Source organism: Rhinopithecus bieti, unplaced genomic scaffold (genome assembly GCF_001698545.2).
Source record: "Rhinopithecus bieti isolate Rb0 unplaced genomic scaffold, ASM169854v2 scaffold_26546, whole genome shotgun sequence".
NCBI lineage: Eukaryota > Metazoa > Chordata > Mammalia > Primates > Cercopithecidae > Rhinopithecus > Rhinopithecus bieti.
This window is the reverse complement of record NW_016812367.1, coordinates 470238-497770: the sequence shown is the minus strand read 5'-3', so window position 1 is coordinate 497770 and position 27533 is coordinate 470238. Positions and strand designations below refer to the sequence as shown.

At 50.7% G+C, this 27533-nt stretch overlaps 2 protein-coding genes across 7 annotated transcripts in view; one reads left to right on the top strand and one right to left on the bottom strand.

Moving 5' to 3' along the window:
* The window catches only part of HNRNPAB (heterogeneous nuclear ribonucleoprotein A/B), a 7700-nt gene extending 3750 nt beyond the window's left edge, over positions 1 to 3950 (top strand). For 3 of the 5 annotated variants that reach the window (XM_017896101.1, XM_017896100.1, XM_017896104.1), the window contains 3 exons: positions 2095 to 2212; positions 2898 to 3038; positions 3322 to 3950. In XM_017896101.1, coding sequence (XP_017751590.1) covers positions 2095 to 2212; positions 2898 to 3038; positions 3322 to 3392 — 330 coding nt within the window. In that variant the 3' untranslated portion in view covers positions 3393 to 3950. The remainder of the gene's footprint in view (positions 1 to 2094; positions 2213 to 2897; positions 3039 to 3321) is intronic. The other 2 variants (XM_017896103.1, XM_017896102.1) reach the window with 1 other exon arrangement.
* Positions 612 to 27533, bottom strand: PHYKPL (5-phosphohydroxy-L-lysine phospho-lyase). 2 transcript variants are annotated; one of them, XM_017896099.1, is made up of 13 exons: positions 26965 to 27533; positions 25574 to 25692; positions 23806 to 23965; positions 18571 to 18645; positions 17845 to 17932; positions 17651 to 17767; positions 16058 to 16140; positions 15559 to 15784; positions 8014 to 8168; positions 7534 to 7623; positions 5709 to 5839; positions 4635 to 4716; positions 612 to 1037 (listed from the first exon to the last, which is right to left on the bottom strand). In XM_017896099.1, exons 1-12 carry the CDS (start codon positions 27021 to 27023, stop codon positions 4661 to 4663), a joined length of 1359 nt encoding a protein of 452 aa, XP_017751588.1. In that variant the 5' UTR covers positions 27024 to 27533; the 3' UTR covers positions 612 to 1037; positions 4635 to 4660. The 2 variants fall into 2 exon arrangements, with proteins under 2 accessions (XP_017751588.1, XP_017751586.1); XM_017896097.1 differs by lacking the exon at positions 612 to 1037 and adding an exon at positions 1260 to 1676 and having other exon boundaries at positions 26965 to 27532.

Genomic DNA, 27533 nt, shown 5'->3' with positions numbered 1-27533 from the left:
TTTTTTTTTAAAGCCTGGTCTCACTATGTTGTCTGAGCTCAAGCCATCAGGCTTAAAAATTAAATTTTTTTTTAAAGCCTGGTCTCACTATGTTGTCTGAGCTCAAGCCATCAGGCTTAAAAATTAAATTTTTTTTTAAAGCCTGGTCTCACTATGTTGTCTGAGCTCAAGCCATCAGGCTTAAAAATTAAATTTTTTTTTAAAGCCTGGTCTCACTATGTTGTCTGAGCTCAAGCCATCAGGCTTAAAAATTAAATTTTTTTTTAAAGCCTGGTCTCACTATGTTGTCTGAGCTCAAGCCATCAGGCTTAAAAATTAAATTTTTTTTTAAAGCCTGGTCTCACTATGTTGTCTGAGCTCAAGCCATCAGGCTTAAAAATTAAATTTTTTTTTAAAGCCTGGTCTCACTATGTTGTCTGAGCTCAAGCCATCAGGCTTAAAAATTAAATTTTTTTTTAAAGCCTGGTCTCACTATGTTGTCTGAGCTCAAGCCATCAGGCTTAAAAATTAAATTTTTTTTTAAAGCCTGGTCTCACTATGTTGTCTGAGCTCAAGCCATCAGGCTTAAAAATTAAATTTTTTTTTAAAGCCTGGTCTCACTATGTTGTCTGAGCTCAAGCCATCAGGCTTAAAAATTAAATTTTTTTTTAAAGCCTGGTCTCACTATGTTGTCTGAGCTCAAGCCTCAGGCTTGTAAACTGTTGGGATTACAGGCGTGAACTGCCTCACTTGGTCTTCTGGGCACCTCTTTAAGTCAACCCTATATCCAGGCAAAAATCCTTCCAATATCTCCCAGGGTCCTGGCCAGCTTAAATCCAGGGTCAGTTGTGCTTTCAAATGAGTGTAATCATGTGCAGAGACGTGTAGCTCTTCCTCCCTCCTGAACTCTGGTCAGGGAAAGGGTAGTTCAGGCTTCAAGTTGGCAGTTGGGAGTTGTGGGTGCGGCCTGCAGTGGCAGGGTGTGGCAGGCTCTATTTCTGAGCAGGAGTTGGCAGCCAGATAAGGTAGGACAGGTGGAGCTCCTGGAAGTCTCTGTCCTGGTTGGGAGTTTGAGAAGATTGGATTAGGATAGTCTTAAATTTTCTATAAAGTGATAGTCTTTGAGGCAGTTAAGGGAGGCATTGGTTATTACTCCATTGGACAGTGATAAAGAGGCCTTTTTCTCTATGTGCCATAATGGGAAATGGGGTGGGAAGAGCCTCTAAGGCAAAGTTTAAGTGAAACTACTGGTGGTGAGTCTTAGGAGTAAGTATATTTAGTTGGTTGTATTCAGTATTTTTAATTCAGTAAGATAGAATATATCAGATTGCATTATTTTGCCGATTAAAAGTATGACTGTATGGGGACACTGTAAAATGTACTATTTTTAATGGGGGTGCGTGTCAGGATTTTCTTTAGAAATACACTGGTCTGGTCTAACTTATTTAAGCAGGAGCATTGAAAGTATCCCAGCCTACCCCATCCCACCCTCAGTGGACAAAAAGGAAATTGACTGACTTGAGGGGATGCACACATCTGGGTCATCCCAACAGACCAGTGGTTAGGAGGAGGGGGTGGGTAGCATTATGGCCTCAGGCAGGCCCCCCACCCTGAGCCTCTGAAAGCTGACTTTATCTGTAAGAGGGAGGTCAGGGTCGCCTTCTCAATAGCATGTATTTGAATGAGATGAGTTTCTTCTGTAAAGAGAAAAAGATGTTAAAACCTCATTGTCTAAGGTCCCTCATCTGAGAAGTCTTGTCTGACCCTCTGGCCCAGTAGGACCGAGGTGTGATGCCTGCTCCCAGCCTGTCCTCTGCTCCCCTGGGCTGCAGTTGGCCCAGTTGCCTGCCTCCATTAGACATGGAGTTGCCCTGGGACTGAGATGCCCATCTCCAGTGCATTCTGTGGGAACGGTTCTCTGCTGGAAGGCCCGTGGTTTTAGTTGGGATTCCATGAGCTTTGTTTAGCTCAAAGGTGACCTCCCACACTAGCATTTTTTGTTTTTGAGCAAATGGACCTGATCCACCATCTGATGTTTGTTGCAGTGAAGATCTTAGTACAGTCACTGCCCTGAGTTTGTCCTCCTGGCCTGACCACTGTCCTTTTGGCTTTCAGTGTGAGATCAAGGTGGCCCAGCCCAAAGAAGTCTATCAGCAGCAGCAGTATGGCTCTGGGGGCCGTGGAAACCGCAACCGAGGGAACCGAGGCAGTGGAGGTGGCGGTGGAGGTGGAGGTGAGTGGAACCTGGATGAAGATGGGTCCTGTTTCCCTGCCTACATGGAGCCTTCTAAACCTGTTTTGGGGCTCCCTCTGGTGCTGTGCAGCAGGGGTGGGCAGAGTGGGTGAGGTGGGGGACGAGCAGGAATAGGAGTGGCTCTGGGTCAGGGCTGTGTGCTTGAGGCTGTTGCTGCCTGCTGCTGCCCCTTGGAATGGCTTGGGTGCCCAGGGCAGAGAGAGCATTTGTGTTATACTCTGGGGGAGGGGACATGATGGGTGTCTTGGCTTTGTGGATGTCCTGAGTCTGGTACACCTGTGAGCAGGCAGGCAGAAGGGTGGGTAGGGCAGAGCTGTGCCAGGCATTTATCCCCTTCCATCCCAGGCCCCTCTGACTCCAAAGCCTGAACTGCATCTTTTTAAAGGCCAAGCTGCCAAGGAGAGTGGGAGTGATCAGAGAGTGAGTGAGTGAGTGAGCTGCCTTGTTTGCCCCAAGTAAAGCTAGCGTCCTGGTCTCTGGTCCTCTGCTTGGGTCTCTCAGATGCAGGGTTGGGCCCAGGGCCCTATACACCAGAACAGCAGCCCCTTGGCTTCTGCCCGAGTTGCCATAGTAACCCTGCCACCCAAAGGGCAGGATTTCCTCCATCCTAGCTCCTGCGTATGCTAAATGGTCCACGGGCCCCTGTGCCCTGCTCCCCCCACAGGTCAGAGTCAGAGTTGGAATCAGGGCTACGGCAACTACTGGAACCAGGGCTACGGCTACCAGCAGGGCTACGGGCCTGGCTATGGCGGCTACGACTACTCGCCCTATGGCTATTACGGCTACGGCCCCGGCTACGACTACAGTAAGTAGGAGAGAGGGAGGCCCCATCCGCTCACCCACCCCCAGGGGAGGCAGGACAGACAGTGCAGGAGCCACTGGCAGCAGGGGCTTTGGAGTCAGACAGGCCTGGCCCGGCCATGGGAGCTACTCAGTTTTGAGCCTTAGACTTCCGGGTCTTAGTAACATGAGGAAGGCAATCTCTGCTGTCACAGGGCTGGTGAGGATCCTGAGAAGATGCATATCAAGCGCGTGGCACAAAGCAAATGCTTGTAAATAGTAGCTGCTATGGTTGTTCTCATCCCTAGGTCAGGGTAGTACAAACTACGGCAAGAGCCAGCGACGTGGTGGCCATCAGAATAACTACAAGCCATACTGAGGCGGCAGCAGGAGCGACCAACTGACCGCACACATGCTTTGTTTGGATATGGAGTGAACACAATTATGTACCAAATTTAACTTGGCAAACTTTCTATGGCCTGTCCCATGTGCATCTTATTTAAAATTTCCCCCATGGAAATCACTCTCCTGTTTACTATTTCCAGAGCTCTAGTTGTTTAGGCAGCGTGTGGTGTCTGAGAGGCCAGAGCGCCAATATGGGCTGATTTTTATTACCAGGTCCCCCAGAACCAGGTGGGAGGCTCTGCTTCCTGCTGCTGCTCTGCAGCCTGGACCTGTGGACCCTGGTTGTAAAGAGTAAATTGTATCTTAGGAAACCAGTGTCACCTTTTTTTCACCTTTTAATTTTATATTATTTGTGTCATACATTTCCTGTAATGGAAGTGTTAATTTTACTGTACTTTTTGGTACCTTTTGGGAATCTAATGTATTGTAAGGTATTTTACACGTGTCCTGATTTTGCCACAACCTGGATATTGAAGCTATCCAAGCTTTTGAAATAAAATTAAAAAACTCCCAAGCCTGGGTGAGTGTGGGATATGCTGTGTGAGACCTCTTGCTCAGGGTGGGGGGGTGCCAGGTGCCCTGAACTTTGGGCTTCCTCCTGCAGCAGGCCCAGTTGTGGGTGTGTCCTTTAAGGACTGCCCTGCTTAGGACTGAGCCCTCTTTAAAGAAAGGAATAAGAGGTCTATGGGGAGTGAGGATGGGGCAGTGAGGGCTCACATCCCCAGCAGGCATGTCCCCTCCTGGGACACCTTAGAACACCAACCTTCTTGGCTGATTGATGAATGAAAATCGATTCTTTACCCACTAGGGCAGTGCCAGGGCCAGCTGAATTGGGGCACAATAGTGCCCCTCCTGGCTGGTTAAGAAAAGCCTGCTCTGGCAGGGGATGTTTACTGACTGGATTGGAGCCCAACTCCAGGTCTGGCATTTGGGGCATACGACTAGGTGGTTACAAGAGGCAAGGGTGGGTTGGGGTTCCACATGGATACAGCCTCATAGGTTTCAAGGGGGGACATAGCTGTTCTGCCCTCAAGTGCAAGCTAAGCATTGGAGATTTTCCAGTGTTGAAGAAACTAACCTTTGGGGGAAGGAGCATTAACCAGAACAAAAAATGTCTTAAGAAAAAAAAAAAGGCTCAGTTTTCCGAGGCTGCTTGCTGCTGATGGTAAGGAACCTGCTTTGCGTCTCCCAAGAGCAAGAAGCAAGGCCCACTCACCTGGAGTACACTTAGGCAGAGCAGGACTAGCTTAAGAGCTGGAGCCTCAGCGTCTCGCAACTTCGCACCTTCTCTTCCATGTCTGAAAAAGACCACAAAGCCACGCCGACTCAGTCACCTTTCTCTGCTGAAGATGCCCTGTGACTTCAGTGTCCAAACTGGAGGACAGTTTAGAGATTGGGCCCTCTGGCTATCCACACCCATGTCCCATTCTCCAAAGGCGTGGCAGCAGTTTGCTGAAAAGCACAAAGCCAGCCCTCAGTTCCTCTGAGATTTCTAGTCTCTGTCCAGGATCCCTAAGCCTGTTCTGTGGCCAGCCTTTGCTCCCCACAAACACTCCTTTTCATCAGATCCCTACCGCTTCCAATTTGTGTCCAGCAGGGATGGACCTCCACCCCCAGCTCCAGAGCCCCGGGATTAGTCATGCCTGTGGGTAGCAGTGATCACCCAGAGGTAGGAGGGCACAGGTTGCTTGGCTGACAGCTCTGATCTCTACTGTGAGATGCAGCTTTGCCTATGTGGGGTCTCACTGAGCTATAAATGGCAACACAGCCATGAGATTTCCTTGTAAGTGGATTTAGGGGGGACCCTGGGTTGACCACGACCATCCTAGGTGATGGGGAATGTGGGGTAGAATTTCATTTTGCATCCAGTCTCTGGTACAAATCTTTCAGCCACCCAGCAGCCTCATGTGACCTGCCTCGTACAGAATGAAATGACTGCCAGCTCTACATTCTAGGCTGGCGGTAATGGGGTCTCAACTCCCACTGTAGTTCTTAGGGCCTGTTTCTCAGGCCCACCGATTTGTCCTGCGTACATCCGATGCCTGCCGAGGCAGGCTGGGTGGTGGCTCAGCTCCAACCTGCTGACAGCCCAGGAAGCTCTCTTAGGCACAAGCAGGAATAGGAGCATACTGGGCATGAAAGACCCTCTCTGTTGCTCCCTGCACTGTCCAGAGGACACGTGCCTCTGCTCTTGGACTCTTGTCCCCCCCCCGTTCCCTGCTAGGAGGCTCTAGTTGCTGGCTTCAGGCTGGGTTCTAGAGACATGGCCAAGCTCAGGCTTCAAGCTTACCAGTCAGAATGGCATCCAGCTTTGCCACCACTTGCCGTGCATTGTCCAGGCTGAAGCACATTGGGGGTTTAAACTTCAGGATGTTCCTCCCAGGGCCATCAGTGCTCAGCAAAACATAGTTCTCCTTCAGCCTGTGAGGACAGGACACCCCTTCATGTGGCCTTCAAGGCCTTCCTCAGCCTGGCCTTGGCCTCACGTCCAGTGCTCCAGCCATACTGCCTTCAGAGCCTTCCATGGGCCAGTTCCTGCCAGGACACTACTGGTCACCCCTACCAAAGTCCTGTGCATCTGGCCCACAGCAGCCCCTGCTTGGGGTGCACTGCACCTGGTCCTGAGCCTGCTGGCCCCCAGAACAGGCGCCTTGCCTCACCTAACCCCTGGAGCCACAGTCCAAGCCAAGAATGAATGGCCACAGGGAAACAGCAGACTGCAACAAGAGTCCCTGCATTCTCTGGTTTTCTGTGTGGTTGACATGATGTATATTGTTTTCTTATATACAGAATGTCCAACATTGCAGTTGGTGTAATGGGCCCCACGTGTCCCTCACGAGCTTCAGGAATCTCCCTGGCCTGTCCTCTGGGTTATCTTAAAATTCCAGTTGAAAATTTCCACCTCTTAGGAAGATGGCTTTATCTTAGCATCGTTTGTAGCTAATAATCACTTTTAGTCCACAGTCTAACTTCATCTCTGAGATGAGGGGTCTGCATGGTTGTGCTTATATTCTTTGATCCTTGTTCCCATTCTTTTGTAAACCTTGTTATTTTATTTCTTGGGGTTGGGAGTCTACCTTCTGGTTTCATTTTCCTATCCCAGTCTTTCTGGCACTGACCATGGCCATGCCAGAAAGGACAGGGCTTGGACTTTGGAGTTAGACGGCCCTGCGGCCAGATTCAGCTCTTGCCACCTAGCAGGGTGACTGCAGGTGACTTACCCATTTCCTCACTGAACTGGAAAAGCACCCCAGTTCAGTGATAAAAGAGTAGGCTGAACTTGGGATCGGTTTCCTTCCATGCCACCCGACCATTCTGAAACCCTGAAGACTCCTGGGAGCGGGGTGGGGGTAAGCTGGGGATGTGACTGACAGCAGAGAGAAGGCAGGGACTAGGAAAGGCCAAGTTCAAACACAGCACAGAGAGATTTACATCAATACCATGCATGTCTCACACTTTGAATAAGGACACATCAAATACCAGAAGAGCTTTCCGTGGTGGCAGTGGGGGAAGGGGGAGGCCTGGGGAATGGAGATAAAAGGGAATAATCATTAAACTAGGAGAAGTCCTGAGGCCTCAGGGTCCCAGTGAAAGGACAAGCAAGCCAGGGCAGTGGGACTGGTGGAGTCTGAGTCTGAGACGCCCCCAGCCCAGCTGAGGAGCAGCAGTCCTGTCCATCCCAACCACCCGTCATGCGGCATGGCAACCCCGAGTCTGCTGCTGCCACAGCTCCCTGGTGTGAATGAAGGTGCTTCCCTTCTCCAGGCCAAGGTGGCATTAGGGGTTCCTGGGTCTGAGTGCCCTGCTAGCTTGGGCATTCTAGGCAGAGGTGCTGCTCTGGTGGGAACAGCCTGTGTCTCATCTGCAGCCTTCGCAGTCAGGCACCGGGTACAGAACTGCTAACCACTTACCTCTGTCCTCAGCGGATAGCATCAGCTGTCCCCTCGCCACCCCCCACCCCCCCCCCCCGCCCCCTCTTTCAGTTCAGTCAAGTCTGTGGCCCAGAGTGCTGGGGTACAGATGAGCCTCCTTTCCACTAAGGGCCTCTGGCCCTGCAAAGAGGCACCTGTGGTGTCTCCTACTCCAGGAAGCAACTTGTTTCAAGAAGAAAATACCTTGATACCAAGTAGGCAGCCTCTTCGGTTGCTGGTGTCCTTGTGGCCTCATCTTTGATCAGATCCACACCAATGAAGAGCCCAACACCCCTGCAGGGGAAGGTGATGACATCGCAGGAGGCCATGCCTGAGGGGCCAGGGTGCTCGCCTCACCCCGTCTGGGCTCCTACCTGTGCCTCCTGGGGAGGCTGATTGCAGGAGGCACCTTCAGAAGGTGGTGAGAATAGTTTCAGGGAATAACTGGGCTGGGAGGGATCTTTGGTGTGGACAGAGGAGAGAGGCTTGGGGATAGCTAGGGGTCAGGTCATATCCTGGCTTTCTCCTCCCCGGGAGTGCCGTTTTGGGCAATAGCACCTCTCAGTGTCAGTTCCTCTTGAGAGCAGACATAACCCCACCATCCCAGGTTGTTAGGAGGTGAAGAAAATGGTACCACACTGGGCCCTGGCAGGTCGGTGGTGACTGCTGCCCCCAGAGCCTCACCTGACATCCCCGACGATGGGATGTTTGATTTTTTGCTGCCTGAGGAGCTCCATCAGGAAGCTGCCCACACTGGTGGCATGAGCCTGGAGCTGCTCCTTCTCCAAGACATTCAGGACGGCCAGCCCCACAGCGCAGGACACTGGGCTGCCCCCAAACTGAGCCAGGGACAAAGAACATGTCAGATGCCCCAGCAGAGTGGGCCATGCCCCAGAGTGAGGGTGAGGCAGAACTGCCACACGTTCCAAGGCCAGTGCCAAGAGCACAGGCCCCAAACCCCTTAGGGTGCACAGTCCTCAGCAGTAGTAAATGGGGTTCAACGGGGGCCCCCATGGGCTGTCCTGGCTTTCCAGGAGCTAATGTGACTGCAACCCAGGTCAGGTACCCCTGAAGTACAGTAGTAGCCCCTAGAAGATACAGAATCAGAAGAGAGGATGTCCTATTTTTTCCCATAGAGCTAGTCTTTACCAAGAGAGGCTTTAAGGCCTCATCTCCTGGGCCCAGACCCACAGCACTGGACTAGGCATTTCCTCCTTCAAGGAGGGTCAGCGCAGCACGCCAAGGCCCACCCAGGAAAAGCCACTTAACACACACCTGGAGGTCTTTGGCTCCTTTTCCTTGCCCACCCTGTCCTTATCCTGCAGGTATCTGAGTGGAGACCTGTTTTTTAGAGGATCACGAGCAAGGTGTCTCCTGCAGACCATGTTTTTTGTTTTGTTTTTAAACTACGTCTTTAAAAACATCAGCTTTGTTGAGCTGTAATTTCCATATAAACTGTGTTTAAAGTATAAAGTTCAATGTGAGGTGACAAATGTATGTACCTGTGTAACCTCCCTCGCAGTGAAGTCACAGAACATTTTCATCACTTCCTTGTGCACCCATCCCACTACTGCTGGCCCCAGGCAACCACTGATCTGCTTTCTGTCACTATGAGACGGCTACAGGGGGCTTTGAAAGGCTGTGACATATTCCTGGGAATCTAGAAGGCCATTCATATACACAGGGATGTGCTCATGCTGAGTGCTGTGTGCATGCTCAGGAAAGATCTAGAAAGCCCTAAGCTCTCACCACTGGCTACCTTGAGGCTCTGCAGAATGAGGAAGTAAAGTCTAAGGCAGTTATAAGCTCTTGGCTGAGTTCCAGGTCATTAAGGCGATCTCATGGTTAGAGGACCACTGAGCTAATCAAGCAGAGACTACAGTGGCCACACATGACAGAGAACACACTTTACAGAATTGGTTCAGAAAAGGCACTATACTACCAGAAAAAACCACCATGGGGAGGGAAGAGAATATGATCTCCACAGTTGCCATATTACTTAAAATGTCGAGCTTTTAACACAATTCTGAAACATGCAAAGAAGCATGGCCCAGACATGGGAGAAAAAAAGCAATCAATGCAAACTGTCCCTGAGGAAGCTGACACTAACCTTATTGGACAAAGACTTTAATCAGATGTTACAAATATGTTAGCTGGGTGCAGTGGCTCATGCCTGTAATCCCAGCACTCTGGGAGGCCAAGGTGGGTGGGTTGCCTAAGCTGAGGAGTTCGAGACCAGCCTGGCCTGGGCAGCACAGTGAAACTCCATCTCTACAAAAAATAAAAATAGCCAGGCATGGTGGCACATGCGTGTACTCCCAGCTGCTTGGGGGGTGAGGCAGGAGGATCGCTTGGGCTCGAGAGGCTGAAGCTGCAGTGAGCCAAGACTCCAGCCTGGGCGACAGAGCGAGCCCTTGTCTCCAAACGAGCAAACAGAAACAACCCCAAAACCAAGTATGTTAAGAGAACTAAAGGAAACTATACCTAAAAGATTGAAAGCAAAGCATGAAAATGATGTCTTACCAGAATCTAATGATAAAGAGATAAATTATTAAAAATCAAACAAAATCTGAAGTTGATGAGCACAATAAATGAAATGAAGCATTTTCTAGAGAGGCTCAACAGATTTTTTTTTTTTTTCTTTTGAGAGTTTAGCTGTCACCCAGGATGGAGAGCAGTGGTGTGATCTCGGCTCACTGCAACTGCTGCCTCCCAGGTTCAGGCGATTCTTGTGCTTCAGCCTCCCAAGTAGCTGGGACTATAGGTGCGCGCCACTACATCTGGCTAATTTTTGTATTTTTAGTAGAGACGGAGTTTCACCATGTTGGCCAGGCTGGTCTTAAACCCCTGACCTCAAGTGATCCACCCACCTTAGCCTCCCAAAGTGCTAGGAAATTATAGGCGTGACCCACTGTGCCTGGTAACAGCAGATTTAAGCTGGCAGATGAAAGGATCAGTGAAAAAAAATATGTCAATTGAGATTGTACAGTCTGAAGACCAGAACGGAAGAGGAATAAAAACAGTCATATAGACCCGAGGACACAAGCACGCCAACATATTGAGTGTCCCAGAAAGACAGGAAAGGGGCAGAACAAATACGAAAACTTTAAAAACCCTATATAACTTGCAATGAATTGAATGTGTCTCCCCCAATTCATATGTTGAAATCCTAACCTCCAATGTGATGGTATTAAGAGGTGGGGCCTTCAGGTTATTAGGTCACAAGAATAGAGCCTTCATGAATGGGATTATGGTTTTATAAAAGGGATCCCAGAGAGCTCTCACCCTTTTGACGATATGAGGGTACAGCGAGAAGTTGGCTGTTTGCAACCTGGAAGAGGACTCTCACCAGAACCCAACCATGCTGGCACCCTGATCTTAGATTTGCAGCCTTCAGAACAGTGAGAAATAAATCTGTTTATAAACCACCCAGTCTATGATATTTTGTTATAGCATCCTGAACTCACTAAAACATAACTTTTAAAGAAATTAAAGCAGCAGTTAAATATCTTCCCACAAAACACAAGGCCCAGATGATGGCTTTATAGGTGAGTTTTTACCTTCAAAGGACAGATCATCCCAATTTTATGTAAAAGAAAAAGAAGAAATATTTCCCAATTCATTCTACAAGGTTAGTAGGACCCAGTTACCAAAATCCAAGGTATAAGAAAAAAATTTGGCCGGGCGCGGTGGCTCAAGCCTGTAATCCCAGCACTTTGGGAGGCCAAGACGGGTGGATCACGAGGTCAGGAGATCCAGACCATCCTGGCTAACACGGTGAAACCCCGTCTCTACTAAAAAATACAAAAAACTAGCCAGGCGAGGTGGCGGGTGCCTGTAGTCCCAGCTACCCGGGAGGCTGAGGCAGGAGAATGGCGTGAACCCGGGAGGCGGAGCTTGCAGTGAGCCGAGATCCTGCCACTGCACTCCAGCCTGGGCCACAGAGCGAGACTCCGTCTCAAAAAAAAAAAAATCTCAAACTGATCTAAAGATCAAGCAGTTCCCCTATCAGAATCCCAGCAGAGTTTTTCATAAAATGTTTAAAGGTAACTCTTAAAATTTAAATGAAAGAGAAAAGAGACAGGAATAGTCACAGGTGAAAGGGGACTTTTTCTACAAGATACCAGAAGCTATTATGAATGTAAAACCTATTATGAAGCTCTAGTAATAATGTGGTACATGAACAGTAATCTGACCAAAACTGACCAAAAAAGTATAAAAGCTCTGAAACAGATCTTCTCATGTGTGAACTTTGGTTACATAACAGAGGAGGAATGTAAGATGAATGGAGAACAAAGGGAGCAGAAAAAGATTTTTGAAAAAAGGAAAACACTGTGGTATCACATGCACAAAGGATGTAATTGGATTCCTGATTAACATCGTGTACAAAAATCAACTGCAGATGGATTAAGGACCTATATGTCAAAACAAAATGTTAAAAGACTTAAGAGGAAACATAAATGAATATATTTTGTAACTTGGAGTAGGGAGAGATATCTTAAACAATATATGAAAAACACTGTCTATAAAATAAAACAAAATGATAGAGTTGACAATGTTAAAATTTAAAACTTTATCATAAATATGTAAAGGGAGTGAAGATAGGTTATAAACTGGATGAATATATTCACAAATACACAACTGACAAGTGATTAGCATCAAAAATATATAGATATGTATGTGTTGGTATACACACACAGATACACACACATACAAACAGACACAAAACTCGCACAAATTAACCACTAGTAAGTCAAATCAAAAAATGGGCAAAAGACACAAACAGGCATTTCAGTGAAGAGGAAACAAATGGTCAATAAACATATGAAGAGATACTTCATGTAATCTGAAATCAAGGAATGGCATATCAAGACCACACAAGCTACTGTTTTACGCTCCACTTGACTGGCAGAAATTAAAAGGCACTAAAGTAGATACAGTCCGGGTGCGGTGGCTCATGCCTGGAATCCCAGCATTTTGGGAGGCCGATGTGGGCCGATCGCTTGAGCTCAGGAGTTTGAGACCAGCCTGGGCAACATGGTGAAACCCCACCTGTACCAAAAATACAAAAAATTAGCTGGGCATGGTGGCGTACACCAGTGGTCCCAGTTACTGGGGAGGCTGAAGTGGGAGGATCACTTGAGCTCCGGAAGTAAAGGCTGCAGTGAGCTGAGATTCCACCACTGCACTCCAGCCTGGGTGACAGAGTGAGACTCTGTCTCAAAAAAAAAAAAAAAAAAAAAAAAAGATGCTGGGCACAGTGACTCACGCCTGTAATCCCAGCACTTTGGGAGGCTGAGGTGGGCAGATCACCTGAGGTCAGGAGCTCAAGACCAGCCTGACCAACATGGAAAAACCCCATCTCTACCAAAAATACAAAATTAGCCAGGTGTGGTGGTACATGCCTGTAATCCTAGCTACTAGGGAGGCTGAGGCAGAAGAGTTGCTTGAACCCGGAAGGCAGAGGCTGTGGTAAGCCAAGATCATGCCATAGCACTCCAGCCTGGGCAACAAGAGCAAAACTCCGTCTCAAAAAAAAAAAAAAAAAAAAAAAAAAAAAGGATATACACTATATACACTACTGGTGGGGTGTTAACTTGTGAACTACTTTAGAAACAAATGTCATTATATTTTAAAATTAAGGGTGAACACATACCATATGAGCCAGCAATTCCACCCTCAGGTACAGTCCTAAGAAAAACTCTTGCCACATGTACAACAGAGACTTATGAAAATTGTTCAAAGCAGCATTGTTCATAATTGCAAAAAAAAAAAAAAATGGAACAAGCTCAAAGCACATCAATAGTAATGGATGACTGAACTGTGGTACGTTTATACAAAGATTATAAAGCAGTCAAAGCAAAGGAACTTCAGTGACAGGCAATAGGAAGGATTCTTACTGATGTTAGTAGAAAAAAAAATCCCCAAAGAGTATATACAGCATGATAGACTTCATATAAAGTCAAAAAACAACTAAATAATATGGGATTGAGAGTGATGGTTACCATGGTTATTCGGAGTGATGGGTGGAGGAGGCAATAAGAGGGAATTGGGGGAAACATCTGGAGAGATGCAGGATATTATCAAGGTTCTAGCTTTTATTAGGGATGCTGGCTTCCCAGGTGCTTAGAACATTAATAAAGGTTAACTGAATAACTAAAAAAGGGCTATGCACAGACAGATGTTGAGAGTCTTCCATGAACCAAAGATTCTATCTAATTATGTACACTTGAGGGTCAAGTAAAACAAAGAAACAAACAAAAGTCGGGATGCTGCTCCACTGGGCCTTTGTTGTTCCCCTTACACAATCCACTTGATTTCCTGCTCAGCCTTCCAGACTCAGATCTGGTCTTGCCTTCTGTATGAAGCCTCCACTGCTTGTCCCACAGCTCTTCACCCACCTCTTGCCTGGGATGTCCTTTGTGCTATCACAGCACCGTGAACACACTACTTCCACTGTCATCCTCCACACTGTCATGACCATTTGTCTGTGAGCCTGTCTTTCCCCGACTGAGCTTGTCTGAGGCTCTGTGTCACGTGGACACAGAGTGATGGTTTTTGGCTGAATGCACCAAAGTGTCACTTCCCTCACCCCTAAGGACCTTATCCTGCCTTATCTATCTTGCCAAATCCTGACATGTTTCAGTCCCCAATTAAAACTGGCTCTTTTTGAGGAACTTAGTGAATTCTCAACCCTCTGTCCCTGCCCTTCCTCCTCTGGGCCTCCTCGTCTCCTCCCTGGACCAGTCTCCCTTCCTCCAGTTCTTTCTCCACCTGAGCACCAGAGATCTTTCCAAAGGGTACTCTCTCCAGGATTAAAACCCTCCTGTTGTCCTCAGTCTTCAAGATCAGTGCAGACTCCTTGGCTCTTTCCTGTGGGTCTGCTGCTTCCTGCCATGGTCCTCTCACCTACTCTGTAACTGCTGCCTCAGGGCCACCGAATATGCTGTCTGTCAGCTTCACTCAGGGAAAGCTCTTGACTCTGTACCTCAAAGACAGGGAGCCACTGCAATGTGAACTCTGCTCCTAGATCATGTGTTACCCAAGTAGACCACACTCCTCACGCCTCTTAACCAGCTCAAGTTCCAGCACCTGACACAGGGCCTGGCACAGAATGGGTGGCATCTGTTGGAAGGAAGACAGGGACTCGTAGTTTTTTTTTTTTTTTTTTTTTGAGACGGAGTCTTGGCTGTGTCACCCAAGGCTGGCGTGCAGTGGCCGGAAATCTCAGCTCACTGCAAGCTCCATCTTCCCGGGTTCACGCCTTCTCCTGCCTCAGGCTCCCCAGTGAGGCTGGGACTACAGGCGGCCGCCACCCTCAGCCCAGCTAGTGTTCCTTCGGCATTTTTTATAAGAGACGTAGGGTTTCACTGTGTTTAGCAGGATGTCTCGATCTCCTGACCCTCGTGATCCCCCGTCTCGGGCCTCACAAAGTGCTGGGATTAACAGGCTTAGAGCGAAAAAAGAAAAAAAAAAAAAAAAAAAAAAAAAAAAAAAAAAAAAAAAAAAAGAAAAAAACCGCGGCCCGGGCCCCGCCCCCCCCCCCCCCGCCCCGCCCCGCCCCGCGCGCCCCGCCCCCCCCCCCCGCCCCCCCCCCCCCCCCCGCCCCCCCGCCCCCAAAGGACTCGTAGTTTATATAATTTTATAGACAAGGTCCGCTTGTGAGGCAGCTTTTTGGATTGGACACTAAATTTTAAAAGATGTTTTATGGGCGCCCGGACGCAGTGGTTCAAGGCTGTAATGCCCAGGCAGCTTTGGGAGGCCCGAGATGGGGCGGATCATGGGTCAGGAGATCGAGACGGGCATCCTGGCCTAACACGGGTGAAACCCTGGTTCTACTAAAAAATACAAAAAACTAGGCCCGGAGCGGAAGGTGGCGGGCGGGCCTGTAGTCCGCAGCACTCGGGAAGGCTGAGGCAGGAGAATGGCGTAAACCCGGAGGCGGAGCTTGCAGTGAGTGAGATCGGCCCACTGCACTCCAGCCTGGGGCGATAGAGGCGAGACTCCGTCTCAAAAAAAAAAAAAAAAAAGAAAAAAAAAAAAAAAAACATGTTTTAGTGTTTTCTTACCTGACCTGGCTAGTATCTCCTTAAGGGACAGCGACCCCCCCCTTGGAAGTGTGTGCTGGGCACAGTGCTAGCCCTGCAGCCTTTGCTGACTAAGGACAGGCTGATCATTGGGGGCCTATCAGAACCCATGTTGCTCCCTTGACTTAGAGCTGTCACTCACCGTGTTGAAGTACTCAACGCCAGTGGCTTCAAATGCCCTCGCCACAGGCTGGGTTGTGGCCACACAGGCAACAGGGTGGCCATTGCCAATGGACTTGCCCATGGTGACGATGTCAGGAACAAAGTCTTTTCCCTGGAGCTGGAAGGCCCAGAAGTGCTTGCCTACTCGGCCAAAGCCAACCTGGATCTCATCTGCAACAAAGACCCCTCCGGCCTTGTGGATGTGCCTGTGGCAGAGGACAGATGATTGACATGGGGGCTGTGGTTGGGAGGGATAAGATCAGGAGTCAGGAGGTCTCGGGGCTTTGCATCCTGGCTCTGCCAGCAGTAAGGTGGGGGCCTTGGGCAATGGCTGGCCTTCTTTGGGCCATTATTTCTTTAAGGGCTTTGTCTCAAAATTCTGGCAGTCAGGGCAGGCTGAGGTTGGGATTTGGACCGGAGGTTGGAAAACCCCATTAGAGCCCTGCCCTCCCTAGGGCAGACCCTCCCCACCTACTCACTCTGCCACTTGGGAGAAGTAGCCAGCAGGGGGAATGATCTGCCCTCCCACACTGGGCAGAGACTCAGCGAAGAAGGCTGCAATCTGTGAAGAGATGGACATTGGGAACACGACCATGGAGGTGTGCAATGACCGGCTTAGCCTGCCCTGCTAGTGCTGGCTTAGTCCAAGCAAGACAAATCACCATCATTGCTGCACCCCTACTTTGGGCTCCACGTTATATCTGAAGGTTTGTGACTCAGTTTTTTCTCAGGCCTCCAGGCAACTCTTAACACCTGCATGCCTCCAGGCCCCTAGTACTTGGCATGCTCCAAACTAAATGCACTGATTTTTCCCCCGTAAGCCTGTTCCTTTCCTGTCCCCCATTCTTGATCCATGCCCCCTCCCTCAACCCATCAGTCAGCACGCCCAAGGAGTCTACCTCAGCCCGCTCGCTAAACCTACTCCTTGCTCTCTGCCTGGACATGCCTGCCTCCTGCAGATCTGCCCGTTTCTTCCTTGGACTCCTGCAGAGGCCTTCTAACTGAATGACTCTTCCAGTCCATCCTCCACATGGCCACCAGGGTGACGATGCCTCAACCCAGAGAGCTGAGCATGTCACTGTTGTTTGAAACCCCTCAGTGACTCCTTCTGCATATGGCAATGATTTCCCAACTGTATTCTGCCTTCTAGGTGGGAGGGCAGGGCCACTCGGATGGGATACTGGTCCCCCTCACCTGTTGCAATCAGAGCAATCTCCTTTTTTAGGTTTTATAGAAGTAGTCGCGGAGCACCTGAAACGCATAGGCAAGGCTTCCCTGGTCGGGTTCTGCTAACCTTTCCGGCCCCACAGGCTGCTTTCTTTGTCGTACCTCCTGTGTCTGGCTCTGTCGCTCCTTCAGTGAAGCCTTCAGAGAGCCCTCACCTGTTGCCAACAGTCTTCTCTCTGTTATCACTGTGGGTAACACACCTCTCTCCCCGATGTCTGTGCCTCCACTCCATCTCCACTCTACTGCCCCTTTCAGGCCTCCCCACAGCTCACTTGGGGTCTACTGTCCACTTCGTGGTCACCTGACCTCAAGCTGCCCCATTCAGATCTATCCCCTACATAGCCCTGGAGTTGGAGAGCAGCGCCAGCCCCAGAGCTTAGCGCTTTCCCGCTTAAGACTCTGGTGGTTCCCGGGGGCCTCCACGGCAGAACTGCAGCTGCTCAGCCTAGTTCTGGTGCCCTCTGGCATGTGGACCCTGCCTGCCTCTCCAGGCTCAGCTCCTGGCCACACATTCACACGGTTCCTCAGCCACCCGTCGGGATGCCCTTCCTCTGCTACTCCCCACCCCACCTGGAGTGGCTGACCCCTACTGTGTCAGGGAGCACCTCCTCCAAGGACCCCCCTTGACATCCCCCAAGGCCTGCTCAGGCTCTGGTTGCCTATCATGCCCATGCTGGTGCACTCAGACTCTCTGCTGAGCCCGAACTGCCCCTACCCCAGATTCCTGGAGGGCAGGGCCTCGTTTGGTTTTCTCTCTGGGTTCCCAGCATCTAGCACAGTGGTGGTGACAACAATGGAGGTGACATTAACTGTTTGCTGGATTGGACAGGCGCGGACATGGTTACCTTCCTGCCCTTCTCCTGTGCACTGCTGACCACATGTTTCACCTCGTTGGCATAGGCCACAGCTGGGTTGGGGTGGTCCTCCCGGTAGGGGCCCCGGTAGGTGTCTGGGAGAGGTGCCTGTGGGGAGTGACAGCACCACGTTATCCGGGCTTGGGGACAGGCACCGACCTGTTGTTGAGTTGGGCAGTGCATACCACGTGGACCCACTCCTTCTGGCCATCCAGGCTGCGGAACTTGTAGGGACTGATGTCAATCAGGGAGCTCAGGTGGCCGTGATACGCACTGGGGAGGAGAAGGGAGGGTAGGCTTCTACCTACCTGGGTCTGGGCAGCTCCTACTCCCTGGCCCAGTCTGACCATGGTCTCCCCACCCTTGAAGACACACAGGGGAGGCCAACTTTCCTGACAGAGCCCCCAGGTTCTTGGGAACTTGGGAAAGAGCACAGGCTTTGGAGTCAGCAACACTTCTTGCAAGACTGCTGACTGGCTATGTGACAGCACCTCATCATTTAACCTCTCGGGGTTGTTTTCTCTGCTGTGAAATGGGGTGGGAGTTCCTCTTTCTGGTTTATAATGAATCTTAAATGTGTTGATACTGTCAGCCTCAGCTTTGTGCACATCACACACTCAATTCATGGGAGCTACTGCTGTGGAAGTTTGAACATGCAAAATGTTGTGGGATCACCTTTGACTCCCTTACAAAATGCACTCTACTACCCAGAGCTGCCTTCCCAGAATGGTGGCCCAGGGTGACAGAGCCTCCGGGAAGTCTCAGGCCTGGTCCTCTGCCTGCCACGCTTGTCTTCAGTAGCCCAGGCCCCTTATCCTCCCTGCCTAAGGCATCCGGAGTGAGTCGCACAGATCCCCAAGCAGCCTGTGGGCCAGGCTTCTGGACACGGTAGGGCTGTGAGTTGCACTTACTGGTCTAATACCACCACGTCCTGGTGTCCTGTGTAGTGGCGAGCCAGCCTCAGGGCCAGGTCATTGGCTTCTGACCTATGACCGAAAAGGTGAGCATGACTGAGACAGTGGTCCAAGAGCTTCCCAGAGAGAAATGCTGAGGGCAGGAGGACCCTTCCAGCAGCAAGAATATTCTCAGGACATCAATTAGTCAGTCACTTACTTATTTGTTTGGTATACATCAAATGCCTCGTATGTACTAGAAGCTGGGGGCAAAAAGAGTAGGTAAAACAGGCCAGGGGCGGTGGCTCATGCCTATAATCCCAGCACTTTGGGAGGCCGAGGCAGGCAGATCACGAGGTCAGGAGATCGAGACCATCCTGGCTAACACGGTGAAACCCTGTCTCTACTAAAAATACAAAAAACTAGTGGGGCATGGTGGCGGGCGCCTGTAGTCCCAGTTACTCGGGAGGCTGAGGCAGGAGAATGGCATGAACCTGGGAGGCGGAGCTTGCAGTGAGCCAAGATCGCGCCACTGCACTCCAGCCTGGGAGACAGTGAGACTCTGTCTCAAAAAAAAAAAAAAAAAAAAAAAAAAAATTGGTAAAACAGACACAGCCTTGGCTCTCCTGGAATTTACATTCTCGTATGTGTCATGAAACTTGTTTGGAAAAAACTCAAACCATTGTTTTTCCTCTGCTTTCACACTACAACAATCAACACAGAAGACTTCTGTGACTCCAAAAAATATGTAAGGATTTCTCCCTGCCAGCAGGCAAGCAATCAGTTTGCAGCAACACCAGCTGGATATCCTCCAATTCAATTCCAACACTATCTACATGGAGACAGCATCAGATCCCACAGCATGAGGGCTCAGTGCCCAAGACTGCCCCACAGCCCCCTGAGCACCAGTAGCAAGTCGGCCTCTGGAACTTCTTTTCTTTTTTTGTAGAGATGGGGTCTCACTATATTGCCCAGACTGGGGGCTCAAGCATTCCTCCTACCTCAACCTCAAAGTACTGGAATTATAGGCATGAGCCACTGTGCTGGCCACCTTTGGTACTTTTTTTTTTTTTTTTTTTTTTTTTGAGACAGAGTCTCACTCTGTTGCCCGGGCTAGAGTGCAGCGGCGTGATCTTGGCTCACTGCAGCCTCTGCCTCCCAGGCTCATGTGATTCTCCTGCCTCAGCCTCCTGAGTAGCTGGGATTACAAGCGCCCACCACTACGCCCAGCTGATTTTTTCTATTTTTAGTAGAGATGGGGTTTCACCATGTTGGCTAGGCTGGTCTCACATTCCTGATTCTCCTGCCTCGGCTTCCCAAAGTGCTGGGATTACGGGCGGGAGCCACCGCACCCGGCCCCCCTTTGGAACTTCTGACCGACTGGCTTCAAGTTGAGGTTCCCACAATTCCCTCTGTAGGTTCAATTAATTTGCTGCACTGACTCACAAAACTAAGGGAAATACATTTACTGGTTTGTTATAAAGGATATTGTAAAAGATACAGATGAAGAGATGCATAGGGGGAGAGATGAAGGAAGGCCATGGAGCTTCCCGTGCCCGCCCTGGGCACACCACCCTTCAGGAACCTGCGTATGTTCAGCTATCTGGAAGCTCTCTGAATCCAGTCCCCTTAGTTTTTATGGAAGCTTCATGACAGCAGCATTCCTTCCACCAGGACATGGGGTAGGACCCTCTCTGGAATGAGAGTTTTATGACCCACCATCAGAAAGGTGGGGAAGATTAGAGTCCTGCCTTCGGCAGGTGAAAGGAAGGCAGGAGAAGGTTAGAGTGATTGTCTCCTGAGGCCTGACGTCCAATGTTGTAACAAAAGAGTGTAACAAGGGCTGTGGGAGTTACGAGCCAGGAACTGTGAATAAAAATGAATGTGTATGTAGATATGTGTGTCTGTGTATTTATATATATATGTGTGTGTACACATATATATACCACCACAAAAGCCAAAAAAGAAAAAGTGATCCTTTTCTTTTTTTTTTTTTTTTTTTTTTTTTTTTGAGACGGAGTCTCGCTCTGTCACCCAGGCTGGACTGCAGTGGCCGGATCTCAGCTCTATGCAAGCTCCGCCTCCCGGGTTCACGCCATTCTCCTGCCTCAGCCTCCCGAGTAGCTGGGACTACAGGCGCCCGCCACCTCGCCCGGCTAGTTTTTTGTATTTTTAGTAGAGACGGGGTTTCACCGTGTTAGCCAGGATGGTCTCGATCTCCTGACCTCGTGATCCGCCCGTCTCGGCCTCCCAAAGTGCTGGGATTACAGGCTTGAGCCACCGCGCCCGGCCTAAGTGATCCTTTTTCTAAGTGCTATGATGGATGCTCTGGGAGAGAGCCAGAGGGAGCATGTCTATGGGCTGAGCTGCCACCCCCCACCCCCAGTTTGTGTGTTGAACCTCTAATCCCCAGTAGCTCGGAATGGCCCGTATGTGAATGGATATGGAGATAAGAGAGGTGATTATGTTAAAATGAGGCTGTCAAGGGGCCCCTAATCCAATCTAACCAGTGTCCTTATAAGAGGAAATCTGGACACACAAAGAGACATCAGGGACACTTACACACAGAAGACCAACCAGGGCCATCTCCAAGCCAAGGAGAGAGGCCTTAGAAGAAACCAACCCTGCCAACACCTTGATCTTAGACTTCCAGCCTCCAGGACTGTGAGAAAATAAATGTCTCTTGTTTAAGCCACTCAGTCTCTGTTATTTTCTTATGGCAGCCAGAGTAGACCAACACAGAGGGTCAGTGGAAGTGTCTATGGGGAGGTAACTCGTGTACTGAGTCCTGAGGGAGAAGTTTCTAGGCAGATGGAGCAGCACACACCAAGGCCTTGTGAAGGAAAAGAGCTCAGTGTGCTCAGGGAACCAGGAGAAGATGATGGAGGCCAGCGCCTAAGGAGGGCAGGGTAGGAGAGGAAGTGGGGAGACATGCAGGGGCCAGGTGCACAGGGCTGGGAAGGAGCCTGAGTTTTCTTCTCAGTGCCATGTGAAGCCACTGAAGAGTTTTAATGAGAAAAGGAACATGAGTCAGCTCCCATTTTGAGAGGTGGCCTCTGGCTGTGTCTAATGGAGTCGACAAGAATAAAAGTGGAAGTGAGAAGACCAAGGAGGAGGATGCCAGGTGAGAGCAGGTGGTGGCCATGGAGATGGAGAGGTGGAGGGAGTTAAAAGGCATCATGGAGATGGAGGAGGCAGGATTGATGCAGGACTGGGGAGCATGTGGTTTCTGCCTTGAGCAGATATAGGTGGTGATGCCCTTTACAAGGCAAGATGAGCAGGGGTGAGTGGGGACAGTCTTCTTGGGCAGGTTAGGGAGAACAGTACCACGGTCCAATCAACCCTTTCTTGCTTTGTGGACACATGAAGCTGGAGATGTTTGTCAGATGTCACAGGCGCAGTTAGGACCTCAAGTTGGAACATATGCGAAATGTCTGGGCTCAAAAAAATTTGCGAGTCACCAGCACATGGATGCTATTTAATACCAAGAGAATGGAAGGTAGCACCTGAGGAGAGGGCTCAGAGAAAAGTGGCCCAAGACCAGCCCCAAGGAACAGAGGAGGAATCAGCAAAGAAGACAGGGAAGGAGTGGCTAGAGAAACTGGCAGAAAACAGGAGAGCACAGCACCCTGGAAGCAAGAGGAGAGAGCACTTTTGGAGAGTGGTAACTGTCAATTACTGCCGGGACAGAGTAAGACAAGGCAGCAAAGAGACTGCTTTGGATCTGGCAACATAGAAGTCACTGGAATCCACACAGAATAAAGCTGGTGGCATAAGAATGCCCCTCCTCCACCACCACTGAGGAAGCACCAGCTTCATGCTGTTTCCAGAGGCTCCAGCTCTTGACATGGGAAATGTCTGGGCTCAAGTTCCTTTCTTTGAATTGCTGTTACCCCATCTGCAAAATGAAGATGGTGAATTCCACTTCCTAGAAATTATCTGGGGGGCAGAGATGACTGTACTATATGAATGGCAACAATAATCATTACTATAATTCAATGCCACCACCTACGATTCGTTGGAATGTTCTCTCCCAGATACACTGTAATCACCTGCCTGTTTGTCTCCACTGCCGATCCTAGTGTGAGCTACCATAACCTTTCACCTGGCCACTGAATTGGCACCTAACAGTGTCCATTCTTGCGCTCCGTTCCCTGTAAGACATCATTTCCTGATTAAAGCCTCTGATGGCTTCCCAATGCTCTTAGGATAAAGACAGTCACTTGGCGGAGAAGGCCCTAGGTGATGGGCCCTGCTTCCCTCCCAACAGCTCACAGCCTCTGCTTTCCCTTAGTGGACTTCTTTCGATTCCTCAAGTGTGCTGGGTACCATACCCTTTCCTGCTTCAGGGCCTTTGCATGGGCAGTTGTGTGTGGTGACCAACTTTGACAAGAGTTTTGCCGAGACTAATTTTTTTTTTTTTTTTTTTTTTTGAGATAGAGCCTCACTCTGTCTCCCAGGCTGGAGTGCAGTGGCACAATTTTGGCTCACTACAAGCTCCGCCTCCCAGATTCAAGCGATTCTCCTGCCTTAGCCTCCTGAGTAGCTGGGATTACAGGCACCCACCACCACGCCCAGCTAATTTTTGTGTATTTGTAGTAGAGATGGGGTTTTGCCATATTGGCCAGGCTGATCTCAAACTCCTGACCTCAGGTGGTCTGCCCACCTCGATCTCACGAAGTGCTGGGATTACAGGCATGAGCCATCGCGCCCAGCCTTGACGAGACTTCTGATGCAGTGGCAGTACCCTTCCTTCCTCCTCTTCTAGTTATCTCCTAGTCAGCTCTTAGCTTAACATCCCTTCCTCAGGGAAGGTTTCCCTGTACCCCCAGAATAGGTCAGGTCCCCTCACTATTTCTAGGCCTCATGATACCGTGTACACTTCCTCCAGAGCCCTCCTTGGAATTCTGTATTTCTTTGAAGAATCACTTGATGTTTTTGTTCCTTACTGAGCAACCCACAGGCAGGGATTTTGGCTGTATCCATAAGGCAGAAATAAAGAAATGTATTACCTCACTAAACCCCAGCAATGATCCTAGAAAGGAAGTAATAACATCCTTTAGTAAGAAACAAGGAAACTGGATCCAACAGAAAAAGCATCAGGGCCTAGAGCCGGGAATCTCAGGAGCCTGGTGCAATGGGGGCTGCCTCTCCCTGAGTCCACACTCGGTCGGCTACACTACACCGGGCCCATGTGAGCGACTCTCTGTTATCACCTCACCCTCTTCCCGGGGGCTGGCCACAGTCACTTACCCAGAATTCAGGAAATAGAACACACAGAGCGGCTCCGGCAGCGTCTCCGACAGCCTCTGTGCATAGTCCACAATGTTGTCGTGCAGGTACCGGCTGTTGGTGTTGAGCACCTGGTTCTGTTCATGTGCTGCTCGGACCACGAGAGGGTGGCAGTGCCCGACTGGAAGAAGGCCACCTCCATCACACAGCTGGCTCCGCTCAGCCAGTCCCACTGGGCCTCCCCCAGCCCTAAGCTATAAACCCAGCCAGAAGAGACGCAGTTCTAGAGAGAGAGGTAGAAAGAGGGGAGTCTGAAGGCAGAGGAGGGAGAGAGAAGCTAGTTGTAGAAAGGCAGATCCAGGAGTTTCTGAGATTCTGGCAGAAGGAAATGTTCTTCAGCAGAACCCTGTCTAGAAAGCCCATGTCTTTTTTTTTTTTTTTTTTTTTGAGAGTCTCACTCTGTCCCCCAGGCTGGAGTGCAGGGTGTGATCTCGGCTCACTGCAAGCTCCGCCTCCCGGGTTCATGCCATTCTTCTGCCTCAGCCTCCCGAGTAGCTGGGACTACAGGCACGTGCCACCATGCCCAGCTAAGTTTTTGTATTTTTAGTAGAGATGGGGTTTCACTGTGTTAGCCAGGATGGTCTCCATCTCCTGACCTCGAGGTCAGTAAGCCTGCCTTGGCTTCCTAAAGTGCTGGGATTACAGGTGTGAGCCACTGCGCCTGGCCTAGGAAGCCCATGTCTTTAAGGAGGATTTTTTTTTTTTTTTTGGAGATAGGGCCTTACGCTGTCGCTCAGGCTAGAGTGTAGTGGTGTGATCATGGCATTCACTGCAGCCTCAGACTCCTGGGTTCAAGTGATCCTCCCACCTCAACCTCCTGAGTAGGTGGGACTATGACACCAGTCACCATGCCTAGCTAATTTTTAAGTTTTTTTGTAGACACAAGGTCTCATTATGTTGCCCAGGCTGTAAGGCCTTTTGAGGCTTGCATGACAAAGGTGGGGTGGGGGTGACTGTCAACTTTTTCACTTCACCAGCCAAGGGGGCTGGTGGTAATCTTGACTGCCAAAGGCCAAGGATAGTAACAGTGAGTATGTACTGAGAGCTCACCATGTGCCAGGCACATTCAGAGCAAGCTACATAAATTAACACATTGAATTCTCCTAATACCTTCAAGTGGGTCCCTAGTATCATTATGTCTTTTGCAGATAAGCAAACGGAGGCACAGAGAATTAAGTAACTTGCCTGAGATCACAAAGTTAGTAAGTAGGGGATTTGAGCCCAAGCAGTCTAAGACTAGAGTCTCTGCTTTTTTTTTTTTAAATCTCGACTTTATTAATCTTCCATGTCCCTGCTGAGTCTCAGATTCCCTTTCTTTCCGTCAGCTCTGGCAGCCTCATCAGGATGACTGAATTCCTGCTTCAGCTCCCTTGCCCAGCACCTAAGATGGCCAGTGGGGCTGAAGCGCTGCCTTGACTCCAGCACTTGGCCAGCACTGTGCTACGCCGCTGGTCACAGCTGGGCCATCTGCCATTCTGTGAGTTCATCATCAGTCCCAAGTGGAACTAGACCCACAGACCTAGATTGCTGACTCCTGCCTGGTTTAGCACAGCTCCAGACTGCAGAATTCCACAGCTATATTGCAAAGGCTGAGCCTCCTCTGCATATTGATAGTGCCTCAACTCAACCCAGGTTCTCCACACCTCTCAGTAATCTCAGGTCATCTTGGGACCAGGCTCACAGCCTTGGCCTCCTCTCCTGCCCTGCCAACCTGAGGTACGATACTGACCGTGAGCCACATTGTTGATGCAGTCGATGTATTCTGCCCCCTGTTCATCGTACATGTACTGCCCTTGGGCACGGACAATCTTAACAGGATCCTCGGGAAAAAAGAGTCTGCAGGAAGAGCTGTGGGGACAGGCAAGGAGTGGACAGCCATGTCTGAAGACCGAAAGGGTGAAGTCCACTCATCACAGGCCCCCGCCCACCCCTTCCCAGTTTCTGGGGGAAAAAACGAAAGCTTGAAGGGCAAGGTGCTGCTTCCCTGCCTTGTCTCCTCACTCCACAGGTGGTTGCAAAGGAGGAAGCAGATGGGGTAACAAGTTGCGGAAACTTGGCCGGGCGCGGTGGCTCAAGCCTATAATCCCAGCACTTTGGGAGGCCGAGACGGGTGGATCACGAGGTCAGGAGATCGAGACCATCCTGGCTAACATGGTGAAACCCCGTCTCTACTAAAAAAAAAATACAAAAAACTAGCCGGGCGAGGTGGCGGGCGCCTGTAGTCCCAGCTACGGGAGGCTGAGGCAGGAGAATGGCGTGAACCCGGGAGGCGGAGCTTGCAGTGAGCTGAGATCCGGCCACTGCACTCCAGCCTGGGTGACAGAGCGAGACTCCCTCTCAAAAAAAAAAAAAAAAAAAAAAAAAAGTTGCGGAAACTTAGAATTGTTTCTTAAAGCTTTTTAAGTCTCTGTGGCCTCCTGGCTCATTTCTGCATGTGGTCACGTCAGTCTCCTGGATCCTGAGACAAGGTGGCTGCCCCGGCCCACGGGGCTCCGTAAGGCTGCGTGTCCTCCATGGGATGGGGCAGGGCACCAGCATTAGGTGGCTGGCTCTCAGCCCTAAACGCTCCTTGCCAGCCACGTGGTCCTGCTGCCCCTCGCTGGGTGCCAGCCCTAAGCTCCAGTGGGAGGCTACCTCACCCACCTTCCCACCGAGGGCCCCTCACAGGTCAAGTATGCTGCCTGTGAACCGACTCCCCCGACTCTCCCTTCGTCTGCCCTTTCAGCTCCCTCCCTGGTCACTCTGGAGACAGGCCCACGTGCGGCTGACGGGCCACCCTGGCTGAGGTCCTCTCAGGCGCCAGGGTGAAGGTCTTTTCCGGGGTAAAGGCTGCCAAGCGAGGCTGCAGCAGACTGGACAGCGGTGACGGCGGGGCTGTCTCCTGAACGGGGCGGCTTGGAGACGGCGCTGTCGGGGAGGAGCCTCCGGAGACCACCCACCGGGACGGCCCAGTGCCGCCGCCTTCCCGGCCCTGCGAAACTCCACTGCTGCCGGGTCCGGGGTCGCACGGGCTGGAGAGCAGCGGCCTCCTAGTCGGAGGCGCGTGCGTCGTGCGTGCGTGCGCCTGCCACCCTGCGCAGCCCCGCGCAGCCCCGCGCCACCAGCCGCACGCCCGGGTACCTGATGAGCCGCTGCCTCAGGGCCAAGGTGTCGGCCTTCGAGCGCTGGTCTGCGGCCATGGCGGGTGGCTGTTAGTGGTTGTCAAGAGGCCGCGGGGAGACGTTGCCGCGCGGGCTGGTCCTCCAAGGCCCCGCCCCGGGCCCCGCCCCTGCGTGGGTCGGGATTTGGGGCTCGGGTTCGCACTCGGGCCCCGCCCCCAAGCGTCCTTGTAGCGGTGGTTGATTTCTTCGCTTGCCCACTGAGCCTGGCAGCCTTCTGGCCCGTGGTCGTGCCTTGGCAGTGCCGCGCAGGAACTCGAGCGCTCCCCCGTCTCTGGTTCCGGGACCGGCCGCAGGCCTCGTCCTGCAGGCTCCCGCGGCTTCCCTTCCGGAAAAGGGTCCCGGACGACCCCGCCCCTGCTCCTGCGGCCTAGGCGGGGCTCGGAGCTACTGCAGGCCTCCGTGGGCCGGACTCAGTCTTTGAGTCAGCTTGGGCATAAAATGGGATCAGCTGTGAGGCCTAAGTGCGAGTGTGTGAGTCAGCTTGGGCATAAAATGGGATCAGCTGTGAGGCCTAAATGCGAGTATGTG

Excerpts from the sequence above, each read along its gene's own strand:
- PHYKPL (XM_017896099.1), bottom strand. The coding sequence starts at position 27,023 with ATGGCCGCAGACCAGCGCTCGAAGGCCGACACCTTGGCCCTGAGGCAG. Across the intron at positions 25,693-26,964 it reads CTGAGGCAGCGGCTCATCAG|CTCTTCCTGCAGACTCTTTT; the intron begins GTACCCGGGCGT and ends CTGTCCCCACAG. Across the intron at positions 23,966-25,573 it reads CATCAACAATGTGGCTCACG|TCGGGCACTGCCACCCTCTC; the intron begins GTCAGTATCGTA and ends GCCTTCTTCCAG.